We start from the raw sequence: 22,430 nt of genomic DNA, 5'->3' as shown, positions 1-22,430 counted from the left end.
GGTGTGGAGATGGCTCCTTTGATCTGATTTTTCTATATGCGTTGGGCCAGCCTGTGCTCCAGGACTATTTGTTAAAGGTTAATCACATTCTGGGGGCTGGCCGTTTCTGCCCAGGATGTTTCTGAGTGTACAGAGGAAGACTTCCATCCTTGTGATAGAGCAAGTATAAAGGCACCAAGGCCCAAATTATTCTGCTTCTCCTTGGAGCTAAGAAAAGGTCTTTGCTATGCTTCCTGATTTATCAGGCCAATTTGGCATGACGTATGCTTTGTGAGGCTCTAGCTGCCCCAAACCAACAGAAATGCAGATTCATTCGGCATCATTCTCAGCTAAAGAAAAGTGTAAGGCTGTATCTCCTCTCCTGTCTTGGATGTTTGCCTCTGAGCTCATTGAGACCTTGACAGGTGCTGACAGCCCAAAGGAGAGACTCAGTTGTATAAAGTAAACAGGATAATCAAAAAATGTGGTTAATAGAGGATGACCTCCATCTAGCGGGCTCAGCTACTCTGGGGAAATGAAGCTGACTGCTGTGAACTTAGAGGAAAGACACCGCACAAAATATCTGTCTCTGGCGCCACTCAGTGCCAGACTTAAGCGCCACCACGGCAGTAGAATGGAGGAGGCTCAGGGGGGGACCAGTGCCTTCTGTTCTTCTGCCAGAGGGTTCTGCCCCTGAAACTGTTCAACAATTTGAACCCCCTATGATTAGAAGTACAGAAATGTTTAGAAGGACAAAGTTAAAGAGTAGGGACTTAGTCAGTTAATATTTAATTTTAATAATACTTATTATGCTTGAACAGTCAGCAGTGCACAAAGTGAATATTTACACACAGTGTGAACACATGCTTTAAATATGCAGTAGAGGAGGCGGGGCAAATTCACAATTAACAAAGCTAAAAAAAAATCCTTTTTATAAATTACACAAAACATATAAAAATATTTCTCTGAATGCATAGATTAAGACTTTAAACTCACCTACCAGCAACTGTGCAGTCTAATTCCACTGCCATACTCAGAGTCAGCTGACCACAGAGGACTCTATAAGAAAGATGCAGTGCAGGGCCCATCGCTCACTGTGACTTCCTCAGCCTCCGTTTCTAAGCCCAGGAAATGCCCTGGAGCTACTCCTCTGTAGGCCACCGCCCAGCCAGGGACCTCCACTGCTTCTGAGAATCTCTAATTGATCTGGATGGCTGGAAGAGGACTAACCCCAGTGATTTAGACACATGAATTAATACTGAATTTATTTGTTCCAAGATAAAACTAGCCTTAATTGTATCAGTAAACTGTAAATTTTTTCAAAGGTATAGGGGAAAAAAGGTTAGTATTTCTAGCTTCTGCCTGGTTGAAACACAAAGGAAGTTTCTTCTTTAAAGTATTTCAGAGAAAGGGAGTAGTAAGTAACCTTTTACTCTGCTAGACAAACACTGCACGGAGTGAGTAACTCACCATCAGTAATTAGTGGTTTACGATTAAGTCACCGAACAGAGTGACTCCACGTCACAAAGTTGGCCTTGAAAACACCTCAACCTCAGCTCAGCATTCAGGCAGCAGCAGGAGGCCATTATCTTAGCACAACACTCTCCTCCACTGACATCTTCTGCACCTTCTCTCGCAATCGCAGTGTTCCAATAAAATTAACCCAGTTAGGAAGTTCAGTTTCTTTGGAAACTATAGGCACGGTGGGGAGAAAGCTTCTTAAGACAGCAGGGATGCTCTTCAACAGCTGGCTCCAAAGCCCTGCTCTCCTGTTTATCTAAGTGTGCTCTTTCTTATTTCTAAAGTTAAGCTATTTAGTTCAACAAGACAGTGGCTTTTCTTTTTAACATTAATGACAGTGAAGGGAAGGAAAAGAACCCTTAAATGCATTTTTTACAAAAATTTTTACGCCATGCTCAGGAGTTTAATCAGGTGTTTGTTTCCAGAACAAAGCTTGGTAGACTCACATTGACTTTGTTAAGTAGGTTAGTGGTGGTTGTGGGGGATCCCTAAGATTAAACAACTTGTTTACAAAAGCAACAGACTTCAGAGTTGTGTAAAAATCTTAATAATTTCAAAATAATCTTCATCTTTGATACAAAAATAAAGATGCTAACTCCTTTAGTTCAGTTTCCCACAATAACCTTTAAAATAGCAACAGATTCTGTCTGGAAAATTGCTTTTCATTTCTAGTGGAAAATGAAAGTGGAGAACATGGACCAGCAATGTTTGTGCTCGTCTCTTTCCGTGAAATTAAACAGAAACGCGAAGACAGAATTGCTTCAGTTTAAAAAAAGAAAAAAAATAGCCGCTGCTCTTTTAGAAAGCGTCAGAGAGCCCTCTAGTGACCACGATGGGGAGTTAATGCAGAGATGACTACAAGCAATGGCTAGAGACAGAAGTCATGAGTGTTTACAATGGAAAAGGTGGGGGGCGGGGAGGCTCTTTTGGTTAACAGCGTATTTACATTAGGTAACTGTTTTCTTAAATGCTTTTAACCTGAGTAACATTTAGAAATATGCTATGTGAGACCTCACAGCCACAAGTCACACCAAAGTTCCTGTGTCCAGCACCTGTGCTTCCCCGTTGTCCTCTCTAGTCAGTTCACATTTCAGGAGTCGCGAGCACGCAACACCGCGGGAAGCGCGGCCCGGCCCTTCAGGAGCGCTGTCAACAGGCCGGAAGCAGGCTCTGCTCTCTCAGCCTCTGCCTAGACAACTCTCTCACATACACAGAAAACACGCCGAGTACAGAACCGTCGGCTTCTGCCTCTCCAGGCCACTTCTCAGCTGTTCACAGCTTCAAGCAATAGGTTTGTTGTGCACCAAGAGGCTTGGAAGAGTGGCACCGCTGCTTGGGGGTCAGGGGCTTCCTACCTTGGCAGAAGGATGTTAGTGTATACTACGAAGTGGCATCAGGGCCCTCCTGGGCATCCAAGGCGTTCAGATCAATGGCTTGTCCTTGGCCCGGAGGTGACGCACACGGTCACAATACTCAGTAGTAACAGCTCCGCTGCGTCAGTAAGTCAGTTTCGAAGCTCTCCTATTGTAGCAAGGCCTTTCAGCCAGTGTGGAGGCAGCGTTTCTGAACAGAAAATTATTTTCACTTATCATTAAAACCAGTTCCAGCTCTTGAAAATCTTGGAGTCGAGCAACATCTTTGTCCTGAAACAAAAATAGGTTAAACAGATTAAGAGGAGCCACTTGTCTCTATGGTTCTGGCGTTCTGTGTTGAAACCAGTGATAGAGTAAGAAAATCCCCAGGAGCAGGAACTGGGTTAAAACGCAGAAGCCCTCAACAGCAGCTGCTGCGCCCAGACGAGCACGCCATGAAGAGCAGTGCAGGGTGTCTTCCTCAGGGGCCCTGAGGAGCCAGAAGCCTGACGTTCAGGGAACCCAGAGACGTTGGGAGGATCACACACGTACCGATACAGACGTGCCCTGCAATTTAGCCTGGTTCTTATGTTACAAAGCACAAGGCACATCTGATAGTACACAAAGGTAATCCTTACGGATCACTACAGAGAAACAACCTAAAACAGGTACATGTGAATGGTAATTCAGAACATTCTCTCTGGTATCCCACAACTTTTAGAAACGCCAGAATCTCCATGGGCCCAGTAGAGGAAAGAAAGCTCAATGGAAGACCACCCTTTGCTCTTTTTCTATTCTTTTCTCATTTCTTTAACTATGACTCACATACCCAAGGTACATATCTTCCAAATGGAAAAATCAACCATGTAACAGACCTTTCTTACCTTTCTTACCAGAGTATTGGGTAACTTTCTGATCTTCTCCACTTGATCAGGATTAACACCCAGCTCACAGCAACTCACTCTGAGCAGCTCTTGGTAGGTGAGCTCCTGTCGGTCCAGTTCAATTTCAATGAAATCATTTTCTCTAAGAGATGGGTTCTGAATCCTCACCTTGAGTACCAGCTCTAGGGAAAAGCGGAAGAAGCGTTAATGAATCATTCTGGCATAGTTAGCCGATGCGACTTAAAATCTTTTCCAGAAGATGGTTACTGTTAATCATGCCCTGGGCTGAAGACCTAAGCCACCCAACAAGAAAACCAAGCACAATCAGTGCAGTTTGCTCAGGCTCGATTCTGGCTCTGCTGGTGCAGCTGCCTGCATTGTCCTCCTGTATCTAACACTGTGGTTCATAAAGTAAATAAACTTTTACTTTATGCAGCAGAAGGAAATAGTGGACCACCATCCCAACTGTACAGAAGGATAATTTACTTCTGCTACTGGAGCTAAGCAGGTAAAGGCTTGAGAATGGGTTTGGGTATCAAACTACACGTAAGCAGGGTATGGAGAAGAGAAGAGAAAAGGCGGCATGGGAAAGATATGGTACAAGAGTTACTCTACAAAGATATAACAATTGTGGATCTAAAGATATTTATGAGATGTGAAAATCCTTGCAATAAACACAGTACAAGAGCAAAGAGATAAGCTACTAATAAAAATGAAGTCTAACTATGATTTAAATGCCTTATTTTAGTAAGGGAAGAATCTTGGCTTTGGGAGTAAACAAAGACCATTATTCGTGGGTCTGGGATCTAAACAGTCTGCCCCTAAATTCTGAGCATGGCTGCAAAGAAGGCTCAGGCTAAGCACATGTGTGCTTTTGGTACTTCTGCTTTGCTCTTTATATGGCATCCCTGGGTCACGGTTATCAGCACCTAGAGTAAGAGGTCCTCAAAAACAGAAAGAAGGCAGTTACTTATATGGAAAAAGAAAGGTAAGACTAGACTATACCTTATGGTGTCTGACTAGAACTGGAGGTATTAACATAAACTTAGAGTGTTTAATAAATTATAAATAGATATAGCAATATAGAAAAAAGTAAATATGTGTGTGTGTTTGCTTGCCTTTTAACTTCACTAATCCTCTCAGGCTAGCGTGAAGCTTGATATCCAGGAAGTATATGTTCATTTTCTACTTTTCATCTAAAATATCAATGGAGAGTTTGTTGCTTTTGTCATAAATTGTGGGAGCTGCTTTCAACTCTTTTTGTGACCTTTTGAACCTTGAATGACTGTGGTATGAATGGGTATATCCCTCATCTATCCTGTACTAGATGTGTGACTCTGGACAAATTACCTATCTCTTTGTGCCTAACTTTACCCATTTCTGAAATGTACTAATGGAAATTCTATGGTGGCCCAGTGGTTAGGACTTGTTGCTCTCACTGCCAAGGCCTAGGGCCAACCCTTGGAAGGGATGGAGCCAAAGCAAAAACAATACCCAGCTGTGGATGTGACTGGTGATAGAAGCAAGGTCCGATGCTGTAAAGAGCAATTGCATAGGAACCTGGAATGTCAGGTCCATGAATCAAGGCAAACTGGAAGTGGTCAAACAAGAGATGGCAAGAGTGAATGTAGACATTCTAGGAATCAGCAAACTAAAATGGACTGGAATGGGTGAATTTAACTCAGATGACCATTATATCTACTACTGCGGGCAGGAATCCCTCAGAAGAAATGGAGTAGCCATCACGGTCAACAAAAGAGTCCGAAATACAGTACTTGGATGCAATTTCAAAAACAACAGAATGATCTCTGTTTGTTTCCAAGGCAAACCATTCAATATCACAGTAATCCAAGTCTATGCCCCAACCAGTAACGCTGAAGAAGCTGAAGTTGAACGGTTCTATGAAGACCTACAAGACCTTTTAGAACTAACACCCCCAAAAGATGTTCTTTTCATTATAGGGGACTGGAATGCAAAAGTAGGAAGTCAAGAAACACCTGGGGTAACAGGCAAATTTGGCCTTGGAATACGGAATGAAGCAGGGCAAAGGCTAATAGAGTTTTGCCAAGAAAATGCACTGGTCATAGCAAACACCCTCTTCCAACAACACAAGAGAAGACTCTATACATGGACATCACCAGATGGTCAACACCGAAATCAGACTGATTATATTCTTTGCAGCCAAAGATGGAGAAACTCTATACAGTCAACAAAAACAAGACCAGGAGCTGACTGTGGCTCAGATCATGAACTCCTTATTGCCAAATTCAGACTTAAATTGAAAAAAGTAGGGAAAAACACTAGACCATTCAGGTATGACCTAAATCAAATCCCTTATGATTATACAGTGGAAGTGAGAAATAGATTTAAGGGCCTAGATCTGATAGATAGAGTGCCTGATGAACTATGGAATGAGGTTCATGACATTGTACAGGAGACAGGGATCAAGACCATCCCCATGGAAAAGAAATGCAAAAAAGCAAAATGGCTGTCTGGGGAGGCCTTACAAATAGCTGTGAAAAGAAGAGAAGCAAAAAGCAAAGGAGAAAAGGAAAGATATAAGCATCTGAATGCAGAGTTCCAAAGAATAGCAAGAAGAGATAAGAAAGCCTTCCTCAGCGATCAATGCAAAGAAATAGAGGAAAACAACAGAATGGGAAAGACTAGGGATCTCTTCAAGAAAATTAGAGATACCAAGGGAACATTTCATGCAAAGATTGGCTCGATAAAGGACAGAAATGGTATGGACCTAACAGAAGCAGAAGATATTAAGAAGAGGTGGCAAGAATACACAGAAGAACTGTACAAAAAAGATCTTCACGACCCAGATAATCACGATGGTGTGATCACTGACCTAGAGCCAGACATCCTGGAATGTGAAGTCAAGTGGGCCTTAGAAAGCATCACTATGAACAAAGCTAGTGGAGGTGATGGAATTCCAGCTGAGCTATTCCAAATCCTGAAAGATGATGCTGTGAAAGTGCTGCACTCAATATGCCAGCAAATTTGGAAAACTCAGCAGTGGCCACAGGACTGGAAAAGGTCAGTTTTCATTCCAATCCCAAAGAAAGGCAATGCCAAAGAATGCTCAAACTACCGCACAATTGCACTCATCTCACATGCTAGTAAAGTAATGCTCAAAATTCTCCAAGCCAGGCTTCAGCAATACGTGAACCGTGAACTTCCTGATGTTCAAGCTGGTTTTAGAAAAGGCAGAGGAACCAGAGATCAAATTGCCAACATCTGCTGGATCATCGAAAAAGCAAGAGAGTTCCAGAAAAACATCTATTTCTGCTTTATTGACTATGCCAAAGCCTTTGACTGTGTGGATCACAATAAACTGGAGAATTCTGAAAGAGATGGAAACCCAGACCACCTGACCTGCCTCTTGAGAAATCTGTATGCAGGTCAGGAAGCAACAGTTAGAACTGGATATGGAACAACAGACTGGTTCCAAATAGGGAAAGGAGCACGTCAAGGCTGTATATTATCACCCTGCTTATTTAACTTATATGCAGAGTGTATCATGAGAAATGCTGGACTGGAAGAAACACAAGCTGAAATCAAGATTGCCACGAGAAATATCAATAACCTCAGATATGCACATGACACCACCCTTATGGCAGAAAGTAAAGAGGAACTAAAAAGCCTCTTGATGAAAGTGAAAGTGGAGAGTGAAAAAGTTGGCTTAAAGCTCAACAATCAGAAAACTAAGATTATGGCATCCGGTCCCATCACTCCATGGGATTAGATGGGGAAACAGTGGAAACAGTGTCAGACTTTATTTTTTTGGGCTCCAAAATCACTGCAGATGATGACTGCAGCCATGAAGTTAAAAGACGCTTACTCCTTGGAAGGAAAGTTATGACCAACCTAGATAGCATATTCAAAAGCAGAGATATTACTTTGCCAACAAAGGTCCATCTAGTCAAGGCTATGGTTTTTCCTGTGGTCATGTATGGATGTGAGAGTTGGACTGTGAAGAAGGCTGAGCGCCGAACAATTGATGCTTTTGAACTGTGGTGTTGGAGAAGACTCTTGAGAGTCCCTTGGACTGCAAGGAGATCCAAGCAGTCCATTCTGAAGGAGATCAGCCCTGGGATTTCTTTGGAGGGAATGATGCTGAAGCTGAAACTCCAGTACTTGGGCCACCTCATGGGAAGAGTTGACTCATTAGAAAAGACTCTGATGCTGGGAGGGTTTGGGGGCAGGAGGAGAAGGGGACGACAGAGGATGAGATGGCTGGATGGCATCACTGACTCGATGGACGTAAGTCTCAGTGAACTCCGGGAGTTGGTGATAGACAGGGAGGCCTGGCGTGCTGCGATTCATGGGGTCGCAAAGAGACGGACACGACTGAACGACTGAACTGAACTGAACTGAAGATCCCACAAGTCATGTAGCACAGCCAAAAAACGTAAATAAAAATAAAATGTACAAAATAATGCTCTTTTTACAAGTCTGTTGTAACAATTAAATGAGAACTCAGAATGCTCTGAAGTTATGTTACTACGTCCATAAATGTTTAGTTTATAAATAAACCTTTCTGGTGAATCTTTCATTATTCAATTGTTCTTTATTGTTTGCTTGCTTTTTTCTTTCTTTTCTAATTGTCCTCTGAATGAGCTTAGAAGTGATACACTAGTAGCAATGAGCACATCTAGTGTTCACATTCTGGTTTCTGAATACCATTCTGCACCAAGAAAATCCAGGGCTCCTTGGAGAAATGCCTGATTCCAAGGCTGGGGCAGGAAGTTGCACTAGGGAGCCTGAAACATCTTGCTGCACCACAAAGTAAGGAAATGAGCTAAGAACAACGAAGATGTCCAAGAGACACAAGAACTAGCTCCAAGGGGCTCCCTCTGGATCAGTCTGGCACAATCTGAACATCAAAGTAAGGGTACTAATGAATTATCATCCAATAAATGATAACCTAGGCATTTTCTACTGCTGTAAATGGCGGAGAAGGGAAGGCCCTTCTTTATAGGAGAATACTGCCCATTAGAGCAGAGAAAAAATGAAAGCATACTCTAAAACAGGACTGGCCTGGACTCTTCAAAAATCTGAAGGCCAAAAGGATAGTTAAAGATTGAGGAAATGCTCCAGATTAAAGGAGACTATTCCAACACGACAGCCTAATACGAACACAGCAGGCAGGAGTGGAGGGAGTAAAAAAAAAAAAAAAGACATTGCTAAATAGCTCATAAAATTTAAATATAAACTGTGGATTAAAGAATAGTATTACATCAAGCTTAAATTTTCTAAATTTGATCATTGTATTATGATTATGTAAGAGACTATCTTTGTTCTTGGGGCTTCCCAAGTGGCTCATTGGTAAAGAATCTGCCTGCCAATGAAGGAGACGCAGGTTTGATCCCTGGGTCAAGAAGATTCCCTGGAGTAGGAAATGGCAACCCACTCCAGTACTCTTGCCTGGAAAATCCCAGGGACAGAGGAGTCTGGTGGGCTCAGTTCCTAGGGTCACAAAGTATCAGACTCAACTGAGCACACATCCTTTTTCTTAGGGAAAAAAAACATGTAATAGTTCTGGGTAAAGGGGCAAAAACTAATTTGTAAATCTCATTAAAGACAGTTCCTTTTACCAGTCTTGCAACTTTTCTGTAGGGTTGTAATTATACTCAAAATTGCAGCCAAAGATGGAGAAGCTCTACACAGTCAGCAAAACAAGAGACCTGGAGCTGACTGTGGCTCAGATCTTCAGCTCCTTATTGCAAAATTCAGACTTAAATTAAGTAGGGAAAACCACTAGGCCATTCAGGTATGCTGCTGCTGTTGCTGCTAAGTCGCTTCAGTCATGTCCGACTCCGTGTGACCCCATAGACGGCAGCCCACCAGGCTCTCCCATCCCCGGGATTCTCCAGGCAATGACACTGGAGTGGGTTGCCATTTCCTTCTCCAATGCATGAAAGTGAAAAGTGAAAGTGAACTCACTCAGTGTCTGACTCTTAGCGACCCCATGGACTGCAGCCTACCAGGCTCCTCCGTCCATGGGATTCTCCAGGCAAGAGTACTGGAGTGGGGTGCCATTGCCTTCTCCGCATTCAGGCATGACCTAACTCAAATCTCTTATACACAGGGGAAGTGACAAACAGATTCAAAGGATTAGATCCGATAGAGTGCCTGAAGAACTATGGATGGAGGTTGGTAACATTGTACAGGAGGCAGTGACCAAAACCATCCCAAAGAAAAAGAAACACAAGAAGTCAAAGTGGCTGTCTGAGGAGGCCTTACAGATAGCTGATTAAAAAATGGGAAGTGAAAAGCAAAGGAGAAAGGGAAAGATATACCCAACTGAATGCAGAGTTCCAAAGAATAACAAAGAGAGATAAAAAAGCCTTCTTAAGTGAATAATGCAAAGAAATAGAAGAAAACAACAGAACAGGAACGATTAGAAATCCCCTTAAGAAAATCAGAGATACCAAGGGAACATTTCACACAAAGATGGGCACAATAAAGGACAGAAACAGTAGGGACCTAACAGAGGCAGAAGAGATTAAGAAGAGGTGGCAAAAATACACAGAAGAACTGTAGAAAAAAGGTCTTAATGACCTGGATAACCACAATGGTGTGGTCACTCACCTAGAGCCAGATATCCTGGAATGCGAAGTCAAGTGAGCCTTAGGAGCATTACTGTGAACAAAGCTAGGGAAGGTGATAGAATTCCAGTTGAGCTATTTCAAATCCTAAAAGATGATGCTGTGAAAGTGTTGCACTCAGTATGCCAGCATATTTGGAAAACTCAGCAGTGGCCACAGGACTGGAAAAGGCCAGTTTTTATTCCAATCTCAAAGAATGGCAATGCCAAAGAATGCTCAAACTACCGTACAATTGTGCTTATTTCACATGCTAGCAAGGTAATACTCAAAATCCTTCAAGCTAGGCTTCAACAGTACTTGAACCGAGAACTTTCAGATGTACAAGCTGGGTTTAGAAAAGGCAGAGGAACCAGAGATCAAATTGCTAACATCCATTGGATCACAGGAAAGGCAAGAGAATGCCAGAAAAACATCTACTTCTGCTTCATTGACTACACTAAAGCCTTTGACTGTGTGAATCACAATAAACTGTGGAAAATTCTTAAAGAGATGGGAATACGAGACCACCTTACTTGTCTCCTGAGAAACCCGTATGCAGGATGAAGCAACAGAACTGGTCATGGAACAATGGACTGGTTCCAAACTGGGAAAGGAGTATGTCAAGGCTCTATATTGTCACCCTGCTTATTTAACTTATATGTAGAGTACATCATGCAAAATGCTGGGTGGATGACTCACAAGCTGGAATCAAGATCACCAGGAGAAATATCAATAACCTCAGATATGCAGATGATACCACCCTAATAGCAGAAAGTGAAGAAGAACTAAAGGGGCTCTTGATGAAGGTGAAAGAAGAGAGTTAAAAAGCTGGCTTAAAACTCAATATTCAAAAAAAACCCTCAACATTCAGGACTTCCTTGGTGGTCCACTGGCTAGGACTCCAAACTGCCAGTGCAGGGGGCCTGCATTTGATCCCTGGTCAGGAAACTTGATCCCACATGCCAAAACTAAAGGCCCTGCATGCCACAACTAAGATCCAGCACAGCCAAACACTTTTTTAAAAAAAGGAAAAAAAAATAAAACTCAACATTCAAAAAACAAAGATGATGGCATCCAGTGCCATCACTTCATGGCAAATAGATGGGGAAGAAAGGAAACTGGCAAATTTTATTTTCTTGGGCTCCAAAATCACTGCAGACAGTGACTGCAGCCATGAAATCAAAAGATGCTTGCTCCTTGGAAGAAACGCTATGACCAATCTAGATAGTATACTAAAAAGCAGAGATGTCACTTTTCTAGTAGTCATGTGTGGATGTGAGAGTTGGACCCTAAAGAAGGCTGAGCACCGAAGAATTGATACTTTGGAATTGTGGTGCTGTAGAAAATTCTTGAGAGTCCCTTGGACAGCAAAGAGATCAATCCAGTAAACCCTAAAGGAAATCAGTGCTGAATATTCACTGGAAAGACCGATGCTGAAGCTGAAGCTCCAATACTTTGGCCATCTGATGTGAAGAGCTGACTCACTGGAAAAGACCCTGATGCTGGCAAAGATTGAGGGCAGGTGAAGGGGGTGACAGAGGATGAGATGGTTGGATGGCATCACCAACTCAGTTGATATGAGTTTGAGCAAACTCCAAGAGCTGGTGATGGACACGGAAGCCCTGCAGGCCTTAGATAAATCCTATCCCCACTCCTGAAAAAAATAGGAAGTAAAGAACTAGACCCCTAGACAACTTTGCCCTTTTCAGAGGCTACTTGCTGACGAGCGGTTACCTTGCATATTAAATGGAAATGCTCCCGTGAAGAAAAATGGCTGGAATGCTGGCGCTGGTCCTGCATATGTCCCATTTTGAGGCTCCAGAGACATTGGTGGCTTGGACGGGACAGTAGAGAACAGGGATCGAGTCTGACTCACTGGTGGCTGACAAACAGGCCCCGGTTTTGTGCTTTCTGGTGTTCTAAGTATGGCAGACGGGGCAGACACATCCCCGTTCTGAACCAGTGCCAAAGAGGTGTGGTCCCGTGGAAAGGGCCCAAGCAGGGGAGGTTCCCCAGGGGGCAGCAACGGAGGCGAGCCATCTGCAGGGGGTGACGCAGGAGGTGTGGAGGGGCCCCCATTCTGTAGCTGGGCTGAATCCTCTGATGCAGGTGTATAGATAAAAGGGAAGGCTGGGTTGGCCAAATAGTTGGGAACAAAGGGCAGTTCTGACTCCTTCTTCAGCTGGGGGTGGTCATCGCTGTCACCATCATCATCTTCCACTTAAAAAGATGAAAACACAGAACACTTACATAGTCCTTTAAAAATGAGCAAATAAAGGGACTTCCCTCATGGTCCAGTGGATAAGACTGTGCCTCCCAATGGCAAGGGGTGCAGGTTTGATCCCTGGTCAGGGAGCTAAGATCCCACATGCCTCTTAGCCAAGAAACCAAAACATAAAACAGAAACAATACTGTAACAAAGTCAATAAAGAGTTTAAAAGTGGGCCACATCAAAAAAAAAAAAAAAAAAAAAGATTTCACACAAAAGAAATTACGAAGAGTCTCCTGTGAAAGCTAGTGTCCTTTGGTATACGGCAAATATTTTGGTCAGTGTTTACTGCAGGGTTTTTGTTGCCATTTCTATCTCCTTAAAGTTTACAGATAAAAAACCCAAAACTTTATAATGTCTGCCTTTCCAGAAACAGCACGGAATAATTATCTTGGCACAGTAAGGCTATCTTGTTTCTAGAAACAGACTGGCTGTTTAGCATCAAGAATATATACAGGGGATATACATATATATTTAGATACATACATACATATATATATAATTATGACTGATTCACGTTGTTGTTGGCACAAACCAACTCAACATCTTAAAGCTATTATCCTCCGATTAAAAAAAAACTTTTTTTTAAAGAATATATACAATGATACCATAAGTCTCAGTTTGACAAAATCAAGTTACCTCAGAAAGACTCACCTCCCATAATCTTCCTAATTTCTCTTCTTGATGTTAATTGGACGGGCATTTCTCCCTTTGTGGTAAGAATCTCTTTGTCAGCTCCTGATTTTAGTAAGTAAGAGACCACCTGACCGTGATTGCGTTTACACGCCCAATGTAAACAGGTCCTATGCCCCAAAAAAGAAAAAACAGAGAATGAAAAGGTGGAGAGGTGATCTGGGATTTCAAGTTCTACTCATCAGTAAATAAATATATGCAAGCCTGTTAGAGTTCAGCTAGAACTAGAAAATCAGACTGGTAATTTTAACTTTTCTTTTCAGGAAGCACATGATGGAAATATTTAATATGCTTAAAATTTATTTTTAAATTTCATTTCTGATCCTTGGAAAGAGCTAATTTATCCTAGGAGCTTTATTACAACGGCTTCCAGAAGGCTGGCTGCCTGGCTGGCTAGATAGCTCTAAAGATACTACTCAGTGTCCCTCATTATATTGTCCCAGTCTCTGTAAAATATACTCTTACATGGCCATCTTCCTTTTAAGAGCGTACCAAAACTCGCTTCATGTGCATCAAATGTCACTTGAAGATGAAATATTATCAGGCTACTAACCATCTCTCATCTGCAGCTTGCTCTGCCACTAAAATTATTACTACAGCAGATTCCTGTCTGAATCTCAGTTACTCTTTTGCTTTTTACTTTTCTTTCCTTCACACATACACAAAAGGATTTGCATTTTTAAAAGTTCACTTCTCTAGTTCTCTCCAGAAGGCTACAAACATATTCTCATTTGCTTAAATACAAGGCACTACACACATACTTTTAGTTCCTAGAGCATCTGAAAAATATACATCAACGGCCAAAATTTTTGAGAACTCTTCTGAAGTATTAAGATTCATTTAAGGAACTAATTGTTTACTATTGTATACTTAGGAAGGAATCATGCACCATCTAAAAGAGCTATTATTTTAACACTGCACAGAAACAGGATCAGCGTGTTGGCCAAAATTTCATCTTAACAGAGCTACTAAATTCATCCCCATAGAAGGAAAACACTTTTTCTCCCTCTGTTTTGAAATGTCCTCATTCACCAACTCTCTAATTGAACTGAGATAAGTATCTTCAGAGCTTTTAGACGAATATAAATATGGCAAAGAATAGAACATATGTTCAATAGTAGAGATTAGGTCACCCACTTGAGAAGTATAACTGTCTAGAAAGTACATTTGGTTCCAGGAAAAAGCCAATTTGCCCTGGGTACCTCAAGATTTATGACTTACAGAAAGCCAGCTTGTCTGATGTTTCAGAGTGACATTTGAAACTATTATTCATTAGAATCAGATTATCAAAAAAAAGAACCAGATTATCCAGGTGCCTTTAAAATGTACTTCATCATAAAAAGAATTCCAATTTGGGGAAAATAAAAGAGTCTTGATATGGACTTCTAAAATATAAGCTCCATGAAGATAAGGAAGTATCTGCTTGAATTTACAGGTACTTAATTGATATTTGCTGAATAAGTGAACCAAACAAGGCGGACACTGCTTAGAGTAGAAGGATCCTGTATATTCTTGATTCTGGAAGTGTGTTTGTGTATGGCCGTCTTGAACACTTGAAAAATGAGTAATTATAATAAGCATTCAAAAATGAATAGAACATGATGAGAAAAATGTGTTCCTTTTTGGAAATAAGGTGTTCACTTGTAAGTAGTAAATCACTTGTTCACAACAGACCTGAGAGTGAAGGAAGCAGTATCGGATCTGAGACACTTTTGGACAAACCAACTGCTGAAGTATCACCACGTAAAGTGGGGCTGAGTCAACACAGCGCATCCCTCATAGCCCCGTACCCTGAGTGATCATTTACAGTCCAGATATGAGGGGCTCCAGGCAGCCATAATTCACAGGCACTATAGCCAGGCAGTATTTTCAACTTCTTCATGAGCCATTATACTTGTTTCTTAAAGCCAAGGGGTATGCATGATACCTGAATTACAACTGATGTGGGAGCTCGATCTCTGAACTTCAACTCTTTAAGCTTTAAATCTGAAGTCAGAATATCCTATCAATGCTGGGAAGTATTGATATTTCAGACCAGAAATCGGAAATACGGACATCCTATCAGTGCTGGTAGGCATTTCAGACCAGAGGCATAAATTTCAATTGTGCAGAAATTGTGGTTACTGGGCAACTAAAAATTAAAAGCAGTAACCATTCTGCTTTTCTGTGCTACTGACTATGTTTTCTGAGGGTAACCTTTATATCCGATTACCTGGCACACTGCTTAATTAGAAAAAAGAAAAAAAGTTTAAAAAGAAAAAAAAACAAAACCAGAACTTCTCTGGTGGTGCAGTGAATAAGAATCCTCCTGTCAATGTGGAGTGCTAGGGTTTGGTCCCTGGTCTGGGAGGATTCCACATGCCTTGGAGCAACTAAGTCTGTGACACAACTACTGAGCCCATGCTCTAGAGCCTAAAAGCCACAACTAGTGAAACCCATGCACCCTTAAGCCTGTGCTCTGCAACAAGAGAAGCCACTGCAATGAGAAGCCCTCACATCCCAATGAAAAATAAAGCAACAAAAACCCAGCACAGCCAAAAAAAAAAAAAAAAAGTTAACACAGATATAGTACTTTACATACTGGACATTGTTCTAAAAGCTTTACATGTATTAATTCATTTAGTCCTCTAAACAACCCAAGTTAAGTACTATCATCAACACTCTCCGGTGATCTAGTGGTTGGGAATCTACCTGCCAATGCAGGGAACATGGTTCGATCCCTGGTCCGGGAAGATTCCACATTTTACAGGGCATCTACGCCTGTGCGTGGCAACCTCTGAGTGTGTGCTCTGGAGCCCGAAAGCTGCAACCACTGAGCTTGAGAGCCGCGAATACTGAAGCCAGCATGCTCTAGAGCCCCTGCTCTGAAACAAGAGCAGCCACGGCAATGGGAAGGCCTTGCATGGCAACAGAGAGGAGCCCCTGCTTGCTGCAACTAGAGAAAGCTCATGTGCAGCAATGAAGACCCAACAAAGCCAAAAATAACTCAAAAACAAACAGGCAAAAAGAAAATTATCCTACTTTACAGACGAGGAAACTGAGGCAGTCAGCAAATAAGTAAGACAAACAGTATGGTATACAGCAATTGCATTATAAGGACAATAAAGTAAGGAAAGGGATTAGGGAATGCCAGAGATAGTGGAGGGGCATGGTACAACTTTAAATTAAGGACCAATTAAGGAAAGACTCATTCAGTTCAGTTCAGTTCAATCGCTCAGTCATGTCCGACTCTTTGCGACCCCATGAATCGCAGCACGCCAGGCCTCCCTGTCCATCACCGACTTCCGGAGTCCACTCAGACTCACGTCCATCGAGTCAGTGATGTCATCCAGCCATCTCATCCTCTGTCATCCCCTTCTCCTCCTGCCCCCAATCCCTCCCAGTATCAGAGTCTTTTCCAGTGAGTCAACTCTTCGCATGAGGTGGCCAAAGTACTGGAGTTTCAGCTTTAGCATCATTCCTTTCAAAGAAATCCCAGGACTAATGTCCTTCAGAATGGACTGGTTGGATCTCCCTGCAGTCCAAGGGACTCTCAAGAGTCTTCTCCAACACCACAGTTCAAAAGCATCAATTCTTCGGCGCTCAGCTTTCCTCACAGTCCAACTCTCACACCCATACATGACCACTGGAAAAATCATAGCCTTGACTAGACAGACCTTTGTTGGCAAAGTAATGTCTCTGCTTTTCAATATGCTATCTAGGTTGGTCATAACTTTTCTTCCAAGACTCATTCAGGGGACATCTAAGCTAAGACCTGAAGGAGGTGAGGGAGAAAAAGCATTTAAATGAAGAGAAGAGAAAACACAAGGGCCCTGAATGAACATTGTGCCTGGTGTTTTGTTTTATTTATTTTTGGCTGCACTGGGTCTTGGTTGCTTCAAGGGCTTTCTCTAGTTGCAGCGAGCAGGGGCCACTCTCGAGTTGTGGTATGTTGGGCTTCTCATTTTGGTGGTTTTTCTTGTTGCAGAGCACTCGCTCTAGAATGCTCTGGCTTTGGTGGTTGGGGTATGCGGGCTCAGTATTTGTGGCTCATGGGCTCTAGAGTTTGGGCTCAGTAGCTGTGGTGCACAGGCTTAGCTGCCCCACAGCATGTGGGATCCTCCCAGATCAGGGCCTGTCCCCCGCACAGGCAGGCAGATTCTCAACCACTGCACCACCAGAGCAGTCCTGTGCCTGGTGTTTTCAGGAAAAGCAAGAAAGCCAGGGGAGAGAATGAAGGGAGCAAGGGGGTAAATCGAGAGATGGGGCTTAGAAATAAAGAGTGAGGGCTGAGGCACAAGGATTTGAACTGTAGGACCCTGTGGGCTTTTCCTGTTTGAGATAGGAGCCATTAAAGGGGTTTAAGCAGAATTAAATGATCTATGTTTTAAGTCTGGATTCCTCTGGCTGCTGCGCTGAGAAAAGACATAGGATAGGACTGATGAGGAGGCTACTGCGTTAATCCAGGTGACAGATGGTGGCTTTGCACAAGAGGTGTAGTGGCAGAGCTAATGAGAAGCGGTCAGATTCTAACTACATCACTGCTAGTGAAGCTGGCAGGATTAGCAGCTTGACTGGATGTGGGTTGTGAGAGAAAGACAGAAGGCAAGGAGTGCACCAAAGATTCTGGCCAGCCAGTGCAGCTCAGATGAGGACTCAAGCAGGCTGGGGACAGTTAGGGATATGAGGGAGACCAGGAACTCAACCCTGGACATGTAGAAGTCCTATTAGGTATCTTCCCCCTATTAAATCTATGAGAGCCTCTTCATAGTTCAACAATCTTGCATTTTTCTGAGCATCTATTACGTGGTTAAGAAAGTATGGTTTCTAAGACTCCATGTGACCACTGCAGAGGACACGAGTTCAATCCCTGGTCAAAAATTAAGATCCCACATGCCCCGAGGTGTGGCCAGAAAAAAAGAAAATTGTGTGGGGTGGGAAGGAGGGTCCAGAGGGAGGGGACATATGTATATCTATGGCTGATTCATGCTGATGTATGGCAGAAACCAACACAATATTGTAAAGCAATTCTTCTTCAATTAAAAAGAAAGAAAGAAAAAAAAAAAGAAAGAAAGAAAGAAAGAAAAAAACGCATGGTTTGGAGGCAGATGCTGGGTTTCATTCCCAGCTCCATTAGTTACTGTAAATTCTTGGGGAAACTACTTATTCAGTTTTCTTATCTGTAAAACAAGAGGATAACAATAGCTCTGTCCCTGAGCCGCTGTGAATGAGATGATACACATAAATAAAACATTTGGAACCTTGTTCGTACTACAGAGCAAGCTCAGTAAATGTTACCTATTTATATTATGCTGCATTTCCTTAAATGCTCACAACTCTTCTGAAATAACTAGAAAATGAAGTGACTCTGGCAAGGTTATGTTGCTAAGCAGGAATGGAGAACCAGCACTAAGTCCAGACTTGTTCTTCTACACAACACTGCCTCCCAAGAGCAAAACAATGATTCACAGCTAGTGAACCACACAGCAATGCTAGAAATCACATACAGAGAAAAGCACACACAGAAACCACACACAGAAAGCAAGCTAGTTTGTAAACACTTAAACAAAATAAAACAAAAAAAGCAGTTTCTACTGTTTCCTGGCTTTCTGAACATTTACCCAGGCTGTTTTCTTTGGGGTAAGTTGGTGATGAATTTGTGAGGAAGTAAGGAAACTGTGATTCTGGTCCTGGCTATTAATAGTTGTGGGACCCTATCTCCAATGTCCCCTTTAGTTTTAAACTGTATGATTCCATTTTAAAAAATAAAACATTTGCAAACTCACTTTAATTCTCAGCTAGCAAATAGCCTGGTTAAGCATTACTTGGATCAAATAAAAAAATTTAAATGTGAAGAGAGCGGAATACCACCACATTCAGTAACTCAATACAAAAAAATTGACCACCAGCACTTCTTAAAATGTGACTCCTGATTTAGTTGGGAAGGACTCAATCACTGGCAGGCATCTGAAGTCTTGGATAAAGTCTCATATTTGAAACTGTTTTAAGAAAACAAAGCAAAACATTATATAGGATTAATGAATGAGCCTTCCTGCCACAGGCAGCTGTAGGTAGCAGCAAATCACTGCTGCAGTAAGACAACAGAGAAGCAGAATAGGAATGCAAGTGATTTATCTTCCCTAGTCTTGGGAAAAGAAATCGTGCTAGTTTGTAAGATCCACGTTTGCTCAACTGTTCATGCTTTTTGCTCTGCACAGATGTGTTCTTCAGAGTACTTCCAAACTCGAACTGGGGTGAGCTCCAAATGAGGGTGAGAGTAATCAGCACCTTTCGAGACACGTTATGGGGGTGGGGGTGGGGTCGGCTGGGCACGGGGCGCCAGGGTTCGGGTGGGCGCTGCCGACGCAGGACCACGTGGGCCGGGGTTTGGGCACGACACGCCGCACACTCTCCGAGGCAGGGGGGCCAGTGCTAGCCTCCGGAGCGCACAACCTCGTTGGCTCTGGGTGCCGGGCCACGCCTTGGCGGGCTTCCGGGGCTGCGCTAGGCCGAGGTCGCGTCCCGGGCCGGATGCTCTGACCCTAGGCCTCCCCCGCTCCCCACTTACCAGCCGTTGACCTCATTTTGGGAATTCACATCCACCCCGCTCTCCACCAGTTTCTGCACCTCCCGAATGTCCCCCAAGGCCGCGGCCTCCCGCAGCCTCTCCTGCTGCTCCTTCTGCTCGAGGAGAGCGCTCATCTTTCTCTGGCCCCAGGCCCCCGCCAGGGCACGCCCGCCCAGCCCTGGCCGGTCAGCGCCGCCGCCGCCGCGGACCACTCCCCGCCATGGAGAAGACCGCGCGGGGCACAGGTGCCCCGCTCGCGCTGCAGCCCGTGCCGAGCCAGGGGCCTCCGTTCCCCTTTCGCGGCACGCCCGCCGCTCCCCTGCTGCTCCCGGCCCGCGGGCCTAAGCCTCCTCCCGGCCGCGCCTCCCACAGGCCGGCTCCGGGGGAACCTATTCAGAGTGACAACCCTGACCCAGATATTTTCCGTTCCTACCCTCCGCGCGCGCGAGGGCTGGCTGTTTATGTAACTGCTGCACAGTATTATCTACCGTGATTCACCAACTATTTTTAGACCTCCCCACCCCGCAGCTTCCAGAGAGGAGGACAGACACGAGGGAAGGGAAGAATGCGTATTTGAGAGCCAGGAAAGCCTAATCCTCTGGAGCAGGCTGTTTACCACGCATCAAAAATAATTGGTTTAAGAAAACAGACAAAAATAATGTAATAATTGGTTTTGTTTTGTCCCCAGTTTGGCCGTTTTTCCTTATCTGAATCAACTCTTGCCTAACAGGGTGGGGAAATGGGCTGAAAACGATCCCACTATTATATGCCCATTATTGCAGAAATAGAATACACCGTTCTTTCTTTTGACACTGCTTGGGACCATTCAGTTCGATTATTTACTTCAACTGTTGTCTTACATTTTAGAGATTTCTTCTAATTCGGCTTTCAGGAAAAATATTTATATTGTACTCAGAGTTTATAAACTGTGATTCATTACTGCTTTTAAATCATAATTAATTACTCTTCGTGAAGGCCATGTAAGGAAAAAAAGAAAAGAACACCAAAGAGGCTTTCAAGTTATCCCAGTCTTTAATATCAGGAGCTAGGGAGAGAAATGGTCCAAGTATAAACAGCATTCTTCCTGACTCTCTGCCTAATCAATCTAATGAGGCTCAGAGCCTGGGCTGGCACTGCTTTACTACACAGCAGGAGAAAAAGAAGAGTATTGTTTTGCTGAGCCCAGGTTCCTGGGCTAGATCTTCCAATGTGGCACAGGATGGAAGCTTGCAGATGGGGTTGGAAGGATTAAGGAGTAACCCTGGGGTGGGGAGGAGGAAGGCCTGAACACAAGAGATAAAATAGGAAATGACAAATTTAGGCATGGAGTTTTCATTTCCCTCTCTTGGGGCAGCCCAGGGTTTGCACAGCAAGCACTTTTCTTGCTGTGCCTGCGTGCTCAGTCACTTAGCAACCCCATGAACTGTAGCTGGCCAGACTCCCTGTCCATGGAATTTTCCAGGCAAGAATACTGGAGTGGGTTGCCATTCCTACTCCAGGGGATGCATCTCCTGCATTGGCAGTCAGGATTCTTTACCACTGAGCCACCTGGGATGCCCTTTTTTCTTGCTACTGTTTTATGAAAAACTCATGTCTGTTTTTTATGTTCCAGACATTCATGCAGTACCCAGTGCGCACCAGGTGGTGCTGAATATAAACTGACTGCATGCTTACACTGACCTTAGAGTGAACTGGAACTCTGCTTGAGGTTACATTTTCATTTGTCCCCCAATACAAACTTTAATTCTCAGCATGGTACTCCATCTGCAACTGATGTGCGGAGTAGTACTGGAATTGGGCCCTTCAGCACAATTCAAGTGACAGGGGAGTAGATAGTGGCCTCTTTATTTTTTTTAAATAGCAGTTCAAAAAGCTTGGTAGTGAGTGCACATCTAAATCTGTGAGTTCTCTTTGTAAGGATTTATGTGTTAAATTACCCATGTGCCCTACAATAACTGTCGAATCAATGAACATAAATATTTTCTTAAAAACCTCTTGTGCCTGCATGCTAAGTCACTTCAGTTGTGTCCGACTCTTTGCAACCCTACCCACTGTAGCCCTCCAGGGTCCTCTGTCCATGGGATTCTCCAGACAAGAATACTGGGGTGGGTTGCCATGCCCTCCTCCAGGGGATCCTCCCGACCCAGGGATCAAACCCACGTCTCTTCCATCTCCTGCATTGGTAGGTGGGTTCTTTACTACTAGCACCACCTGGAAAACCCTAAACAACCTCTACTTATCTCTAACTCCAGTATTCTGCTTGTTATTCTCACATTAACAAAACAAAACTTTCTCCACAAACAAAACATTTACCCTGGCCATAACAGAATGCAGCCTGATGGTTATTCATTTCCATTTATCTACACTTTGTCTTGTCTCTAGGGAATGATCTTAATTCCCTGGGTATATCAGACATGCATTGTTTGCCAGGCACTATTCTAAGCCCTGAAGATCCTGCTGCAAAGAAATCAGAGTCCCTTATTTCAAAAAACATGCAGTCTAGCCAGGGAGACAAGACAAATAATAGGATGTGATAAACATTATATATACTAGAAGTCCTATGGCATATAGGATAGTGGTTGTGAGTAT

General features: G+C 43.3%; 1 protein-coding gene across 1 annotated transcript; it reads right to left on the bottom strand.

The window, feature by feature from the left end:
• Positions 1-756: 756 nt before the first annotated feature.
• On the bottom strand, positions 757-20,218 carry ANKRD40 (ankyrin repeat domain 40). The gene is made up of 5 exons (XM_019981100.2): positions 19,842-20,218; positions 13,256-13,404; positions 12,067-12,552; positions 3,737-3,918; positions 757-3,143 (listed from the first exon to the last, which is right to left on the bottom strand). The coding sequence occupies exons 1-5, from the start codon at positions 19,973-19,975 to the stop codon at positions 2,997-2,999; spliced, it is 1,098 nt and encodes a 365-aa protein (XP_019836659.1). The 5' UTR covers positions 19,976-20,218; the 3' UTR covers positions 757-2,996.
• Between the last annotated feature and the right edge of the window lie 2,212 nt (positions 20,219-22,430).

Source organism: Bos indicus, chromosome 19, assembly GCF_029378745.1.
Source record: "Bos indicus isolate NIAB-ARS_2022 breed Sahiwal x Tharparkar chromosome 19, NIAB-ARS_B.indTharparkar_mat_pri_1.0, whole genome shotgun sequence".
Taxonomy (NCBI): domain Eukaryota; kingdom Metazoa; phylum Chordata; class Mammalia; order Artiodactyla; family Bovidae; genus Bos; species Bos indicus.
This window is presented reverse-complemented; position numbering and strand designations above follow the sequence as displayed.